Consider the following 7,500-nt stretch of genomic DNA (forward strand, 5'->3'; position numbering starts at 1 on the left):
GTATAAGTACATTGGGTAGTATAAGTACTTCCACTGGGTGGTATAAGTACATTGGGTAGTATAAGTACTTCCACTGGGTAGTATAAGTACTTCCACTGGGTAGTATAAGTACTTCCACTGGGTAGTATAAGTACATTGGGTAGTATAAGTACTTCCACCATATTGAACAACAGTTATGTAAACAAACACAGCTACCACGTGAGCATCTCTTGCCGCTACTGACAGCCCCTTCAAAGGGGCCGCCAGGTGTGTCGGGACCAGTCGACGTCATCGCTCACCTGTAGTTGTACGAGGGGAACCTCTGGCTCTCCGTCAGCATCGCTCTGTACAGAGAGATCACCTGCGCTCGCCCGGACGCCGCCATGATGTCGCTCTGCTCGCGACGCCGCTGCGCGTCCGCGTATGAAGCCCCTCCGCAGGACCCTCGGTGACGCGCGTCCACGGAGCGCCTGCACAGAAATACCACGTCGTCTTATCTTAGTATCCGCCGGCATTAATTATTTTAAAATCACATCCGTATTAAAACAAGCTACCGTCATTAAAAAAAGTAAAAACAAATATGCTTAATGAACTTTGAAGACTTTAAAGTCCAGCGCGAACGCGGGCGCGTCCCCGGCGACTGAACAGCAACTCAGCGCCGGAGAGTGGCAGAAGGTGAGTTATATTTGCTCGTGTTAACCTCTTAAAAAGTGCACATTAACACACGTAGGACGCGTTTTAATGTTGAGAGGCTCAAGCGGCGGACTGTGGGACCCAATGCGGCAGCAGGAGGGCCTCGCACGCGCTGTTTTCCCCTATGAAAGGTTCTGTTATGGGTGAGCAAGTCAGCTGCTCTGCCGCAGCTTTAAAGTGAGCCGGTTTTAAATGTGTCTTAGTGAGTCAAACTGCACCATGACGCCTCAGGAATATCCTTACACATGCCTGTATGTTATCGTGCATGCACGTGGTGCTGCTGTGCACGTGACCTTTCTGTCAGGTGGTCTCACCAGGTGACAGAATGTGAATAAGATAAACAAATGAAAACAACCAGAAACAAACAAACAGTCAGAATAGAGTCAGTGTTCTCATGGAGGTCCACGTTGGTTCTGTCGGCGACCTGCAGGAGGTCCAGGACTGGATCGGTGAGGGTTTTGAGGTCCGGGATCAGGGTGACGGTTCATTTAAGTCCTGTAGGTCTGTGTCAAGTCTCCAGAGAGGAGTGAGAGACGTCTGTGGACACAGAGACTCAGGTAGTGACGGCTGCTTTGTAGGGGTTCACATCCCCTTTACTGTAGTAGAAGTATTAAGACCCAGTTGGTGGAAATGTTTTTTGGTAAGGCCATCCAATCAATTTCACAAACATCCCAGTATGATTCAATGCAAAGAAAGTATCAAACACGCATTTATACTTTATAGTTCAATATTTGACATGTATTCTAGTGTTGCTAGCCAAACCTTCCTGGTGAACTAGTCTCTCCAGAAGCTTCTAAACCTTCCTGGTGTACCGGTCTCTACAGAAGCTTCCAAACCTTCCTGGTGTACTAGTCTCTACAGAACCTTCTAAACCTTCCTGGTGTACCGGTCTCTCCAGAAGCTTCCAAACCTTCCTGGTGTACTGGTCTCTACAGAACCTTCTAAACCTTCCTGGTGGACCGGTCTCTACAGAACCTTCTAAACCTTCCTGGTGGACCGGTCTCTACAGAAGCTTCCAAACCTTCCTGGTGTACCGGTCTCTCCAGAAGCTTCCAAACCTTCCTGGTGTACCGGTCTCTACAGAACCTTCTAAACCTTCCTGGTGGACCGGTCTCTACAGAAGGTTCTAAACCTTCCTGGTGTACCGGTCTCTACAGAAGCTTCTAAACCTTCCTGGTGGACCGGTCTCTACAGAAGCTTCTAAACCTTCCTGGTGTACCGGTCTCTATAGAAGCTTCCAAACCTTCCTGGTGTACCGGTCTCTACAGAACCTTCCTGGTGGACCGGTCTCTACAGAAGGTTCTAAACCTTCCTGGTGTATCGGTCTCTATAGAAGCTTCTACACCTTCCTGGTGTACCGGTCTCTACAGAACCTTCTAAACCTTCCTGGTGTACCGGTCTCTACAGAAGGTTCTAAACCTTCCTGGTGGACCGGTCTCTACAGAAGCTTCTAAACCTTCCTGGTGTACCGGTCTCTATAGAAGCTTCCAAACCTTCCTGGTGTACCGGTCTCTACAGAACCTTCCAAACCTTCCTGGTGTACCGGTCTCTACAGAAGCTTCTAAACCTTCCTGGTGTACCGGTCTCTACACAAGCTTCCAAACCTTCCTGGTGGACCGGTCTCTACAGAAGCTTCTAAACCTTCCTGGTGTACCGGTCTCTACAGAACCTTCCAAACCTTCCTGGTGTACTAGTCTCTACAGAAGCTTCTAAACCTTCCTGGTGTACCGGTCTCTACAGAACCTTCCAAACCTTCCTGGTGGACCGGTCTCTACAGAAGCTTCTAAACCTTCCTGGTGTACCGGTCTCTACAGAACCTTCCAAACCTTCCTGGTGGACCGGTCTCTATAGAAGCTTCTAAACCTTCCTGGTGTACCGGTCTCTACAGAACCTTTCTGGTGTACCGGTCTCTACAGAAGCTTCTAAACCTTCCTGGTGTACCGGTCTCTACAGAAGCTTCTAAACCTTCCTGGTGTACCGGTCTCTCCAGAAGCTTCCAAACCTTCCTGGTGTACCGGTCTCTACAGAAGGTTCTAAACCTTCCTGGTGTACCGGTCTCTACAGAAGCTTCTAAACCTTCCTGGTGGACCGGTCTCTACAGAAGCTTCCAAACCTTCCTGGTGTACCGGTCTCTACAGAAGCTTCCAGACCTTCCTGGTGAACTAGTCTCTACAGAAGCTTCCAAACCTTCCTGGTGTACTGGTCTCTACAGAAGCTTCCAAACCTTCCTGGTGAACTAGTCTCTATAGAAGTTTCTAAACCTTCCTGGTGTACCGGTCTCTATAGAAGCTTCTAAACCTTCCTGGTGTACCGGTCTCTACAGAAGCTTCTAAACCTTCCTGGTGTACTGGTCTCTACAGAAGCTTCCAAACCTTCCTGGTGAACTAGTCTCTATAGAAGTTTCTAAACCTTCCTGGTGTACCGGTCTCTATAGAAGCTTCTAAACCTTCCTGGTGTACCGGTCTCTACAGAAGCTTCTAAACCTTCCTGGTGTACTGGTCTCTACAGAACCTTCCTGCTTCCCTTCCAGCCAGTCTGTTGTCTTCTTGTGAAGTGGATCTGGGTCCAGCTGTTCTACATGTAGTTTCTCCGCCAAAGTTCTTCTCTCAAACAGGTCTTGGAGGAGAGATTTTAGCGGGTCGGGTCTTCTTGGAAGAGAAGTCCTCGCGCTGGCCGTTGTCATGTCGTTAAAGTGCCTGACGAGAACGCTCATCTTTTGGGCCAGAAGACTTTGGCCCAAAGCTGAATCTATTTTAGGACGCTGATTGGCTAAACTGCTTCTTGGACCCGCCTCTTCTGGGCCAAAACGATTTACGATTTATTTTATATACTCAAATACAGTAAAAGTAATCAAGTTTAAATGTACCTCTAAATGTCCCTTTAGCATATGTGGTCCCCATCAGCATGTACCTAAATACACACAATGTAATCACAATCACACACACACACACAAACACACACACAGCCTCTAAATGTCCCTTTAAAGTGTCCCTTTACATTTACTCAAGTACTTTGTGTACTCAGAGGCTGAACGGTCGAGGTGGCTCTCTGCTCGTGTGATCTGACCTTTGACCTCCAGGGCAGTTTGAGTCAGAGTGTGTGTGTGTGTGTACAGTATGCTCTTTAGCAGTGGATGTGTGAAAGGTCAGAGACACTTCCTGTGTGTTGATCTCCTGCTGTCTTTTAGTGTAAAGGTCAATGGCACTGCTGTGTGTGTGTGTGTGTGTTTAGGTACATGCTGATGGGGACCACATAGTGTGTCTGTTGGTAAAAACTCAATGGATGACATCAAATGAGGCTGTGTGTCTTTGTGAGGACCACATGTTGTATTATATGAAGCAGGAGAAGAAATGCACCCATCCAACAAATACTGAAATGTTTAATCTCTTATCAAAATAGTTGCAGATGGATCGACGCGTCCTTCCACCTCCGTGTCCAAACTCAGGTTCCACAGGAAGTAGAGAAAATACATTCATCCCTTTGACTCAATCGATCAATACCTTCTTCTGTCCGATCAACCGTCAACCGTAAGAACTCCGCTGTGTTTTACTGGATGGATTATGTGTCCTCACAAGTATAGCAGTACCGGCGCGTGTCCCTGCAGAGCCAGCTGACTGACGGGCGGATCAATAAACGAGGATTTCCTGCTCGTCTCAGTGGAGCGTTCGGTCTGAATCCTGTCAGGGTCTCTGATCGCTGTTTATCCAGTGGCTTTATAACACACACACACACACACATATATATGTATATATATATATATATATATATATATATATATATATATATATATATATATATTTATTTATTTATTTATTTATTTTGTATAGCCCAAAATGGCAGGAGGCATCGCGAAGGAGGCAGGGCCATTGGGAAGGAGGCCAAGTCTAGGCCAGGGGCTGGATGCAGGAAGCAGGGGCAAGGACCCAGGACCACCATCAGGCACCTCCAGGTCCAATGGACCCTCTGAGACGAGAAGTCAGCATTCTGGATCAACTGGAGGGACTTAAGAGACTTATTAGAGCAGCCTGATAATAAGGAGTTGCAGTAATATAGTCTGGAAGTAACAAACGTGTGAACCAGCTTTTCTGCATCTTTTTGAGACAAGATGTGCCTGATTTTTAAAATGTTACGTACATGAAAAAATGCAATCCTTGAGATTTGCTTAACGTGGAGTTAAAGGACAAGTCTGGGTCAAAGATAACTAGAGATTCTTTACAGTGGTGTTGGATGCCAGGGCAATGCCATCTACAGAAACCACATCACCAGATAATTGATCTCTGAGGTGTTCAGGGCCAGTAAAATAACTTCAGTTTTGTCTGAGTTTAACATCAGGAAGTTGCAGATCATCCATGTTTTTATGTCTTTAAGACATTCTTGAATTTTAGCGAGCTGGTTGGTCTCCTCTGGTTTGATCCATAGATATAATTGAGTATCATCTGCATAGCAATGAAAGTTTATGCAGTGTTTCCTGATAATGTTGCCCAAAGGAAGCATATATAAGGTAAATAAAATTGGTCCAAGCACAGAACCTTGTGGAACTCCGTGATTAACGTTGGTAGTCATTGAGGCTTCATCGTCTACAAATACAAACTGAGATCGATCTGATAAATAGGATTTAAACCAACTTAGTGCGGTACCTGAAATGCCAATCGACTGATCCAGTCTGTGTAATGATGTCATGATCAATGGTGTCGAACGCAGCACTAAGGTCTAATAATACCAGTACAGAGATGAGTCCTTTATCAGCACTAAGGTCTAACAAGACCAGTACGGAGATGAGTCCTTTATCAGCACTAAGGTCTAACAATACCAGTACAGAGATGAGTCCTTTATCAGCACTAAGGTCTAACAAGACCAGTACGGAGATGAGTCCTTTATCAGCACTAAGGTCTAACAATACCAGTACAGAGATGAGTCCTTTATCAGCACTAAGGTCTAACAAGACCAGTACGGAGATGAGTCCTTTATCAGCACTAAGGTCTAACAATACCAGTACAGAGATGAGTCCTTTATCAGCACTAAGGTCTAACAAGACCAGTACGGAGATGAGTCCTTTATCAGCACTAAGGTCTAACAATACCAGTACAGAGATGAGTCCTTTATCAGCACTAAGGTCTAACAAGACCAGTACGGAGATGAGTCCTTTATCAGCACTAAGGTCTAACAAGACCAGTACGGAGATGAGTCCTTTATCAGCACTAAGGTCTAACAAGACCAGTACGGAGATGAGTCCTTTATCAGCACTAAGGTCTAACAAGACCAGTACAGAGATGAGTCCTTTATCAGCACTAAGGTCTAACAAGACCAGTACAGAGATGAGTCCTTTATCAGCACTAAGGTCTAACAAGACCAGTACAGAGATGAGTCCTTTATCAGCACTAAGGTCTAACAAGACCAGTACAGAGATGAGTCCTTTATCAGCACTAAGGTCTAACAAGACCAGTACAGATGGTACAATAATCTGGCAACTGGAGAGAGGGAAGCCAGGGTGTTGTAACATGGAGGACTTGATGATGTGATTGGAGACAGGTGTCGGAGATGAGGTGCAGGTGTGGAGATGATGGCCAGTTGCCGGAAGCCACGCTGGAGGTTGTCTCTTGCTTTTTAAAGATATAAAAAGTGAAGAAAGATTAAACAGATTTAATGTGACAAACCGTGTTTATTGATTTAATTAGGGGAAAATCCTTTTGCCGATAGTGAGTGAGTGGATTTTGGACACGAGCCATGAGTTCTCCGTTCGAAGGCGTTTGATTGGTCGAGGAAGTGAATCTTGAGTGGATTAATTGAGACGTCTGTCAGACTGAGGAAACCTGAGAAATAGTTCCTGTGTCGACACCAGTTAGTTTCATATGTGTGTATGAGAACAGAGTACCTGAACAGGTAGAGAACAGAGCACCTGAACAGGTAGAGAACAGAGTACCTGAACAGGAAGAGAACAGAGCACCTGAACAGGAAGAGAACAGAGTACCTGAACAGGAAGAGAACAGAGTACCTGAACAGGAAGAGAACAGAGTACCTGAACAGGAAGAGAACAGAGTACCTGAACAGGTAGAGAACAGAGTACCTGAACAGGTAGAGAACAGAGCACCTGAACAGGTAGAGAACAGAGTACCTGAACAGGAAGAGAACAGAGCACCTGAACAGGAAGAGAACAGAGTACCTGAACAGGAAGAGAACAGAGTACCTGAACAGGAAGAGAACAGAGTACCTGAACAGGAAGAGAACAGAGCACCTGAACAGGTAGAGAACAGAGTACCTGAACAGGAAGAGAACAGAGTACCTGAACAGGAAGAGAACAGAGTACCTGAACAGGTAGAGAACAGAGCACCTGAACAGGTAGAGAACAGAGTACCTGAACAGGAAGATAACAGAGTACCTGAACAGGAAGAGAACAGAGCACCTGAACAGGTAGAGAACAGAGTACCTGAACAGGAAGAGAACAGAGTACCTGAACAGGAAGAGAACAGAGTACCTGAACAGGTAGAGAACAGAGTACCTGAACAGGTAGAGAACAGAGCACCTGAACAGGTAGAGAACAGAGTACCTGAACAGGAAGAGAACAGAGTACCTGAACAGGAAGAGAACAGAGTACCTGAACAGGTAGAGAACAGAGTACCTGAACAGGAAGAGAACAGAGTACCTGAACAGGTAGAGAACAGAGTACCTGAACAGGAAGAGAACAGAGTACCTGAACAGGTAGAGAACAGAGTACCTGAACAGGTAGAGAACAGAGTACCTGAACAGGTAGAGAACGGAGTACCTGAACAGGAAGAGAACGGAGTACATGCACAGGTAGAGAACAGAGCAGTTGGACGTTGTGTGTTTCCT

At 45.9% G+C, this 7,500-nt stretch overlaps 2 protein-coding genes across 5 annotated transcripts in view; one reads left to right on the forward strand and one right to left on the reverse strand.

The window, feature by feature from the left end:
* Positions 1-411, reverse strand: part of LOC117749529 (LYR motif-containing protein 4B) — a 21,887-nt gene extending 21,476 nt beyond the window's left edge. The window contains exon 1 of the mRNA XM_034560144.1: positions 279-411. Within this exon, the coding sequence (XP_034416035.1) occupies positions 279-364 (86 nt within the window). The 5' untranslated portion in view covers positions 365-411. The remainder of the gene's footprint in view (positions 1-278) is intronic.
* Positions 412-605: 194 nt separating this feature from the next.
* fars2 (phenylalanyl-tRNA synthetase 2, mitochondrial) overlaps positions 606-7,500 on the forward strand; it is a 60,383-nt gene continuing 53,488 nt past the window's right edge. The window contains exon 1 of one of the 4 annotated variants that reach the window (XM_034560113.1): positions 606-654. The gene's annotated coding sequence lies outside the window, so the exon portion shown is untranslated. The other 3 variants (XM_034560116.1, XM_034560115.1, XM_034560114.1) reach the window with 3 other exon arrangements.

This window comes from Cyclopterus lumpus, chromosome 20 (assembly GCF_009769545.1).
Source record: "Cyclopterus lumpus isolate fCycLum1 chromosome 20, fCycLum1.pri, whole genome shotgun sequence".
NCBI classification, from domain to species: Eukaryota; Metazoa; Chordata; class Actinopteri; order Perciformes; family Cyclopteridae; genus Cyclopterus; species Cyclopterus lumpus.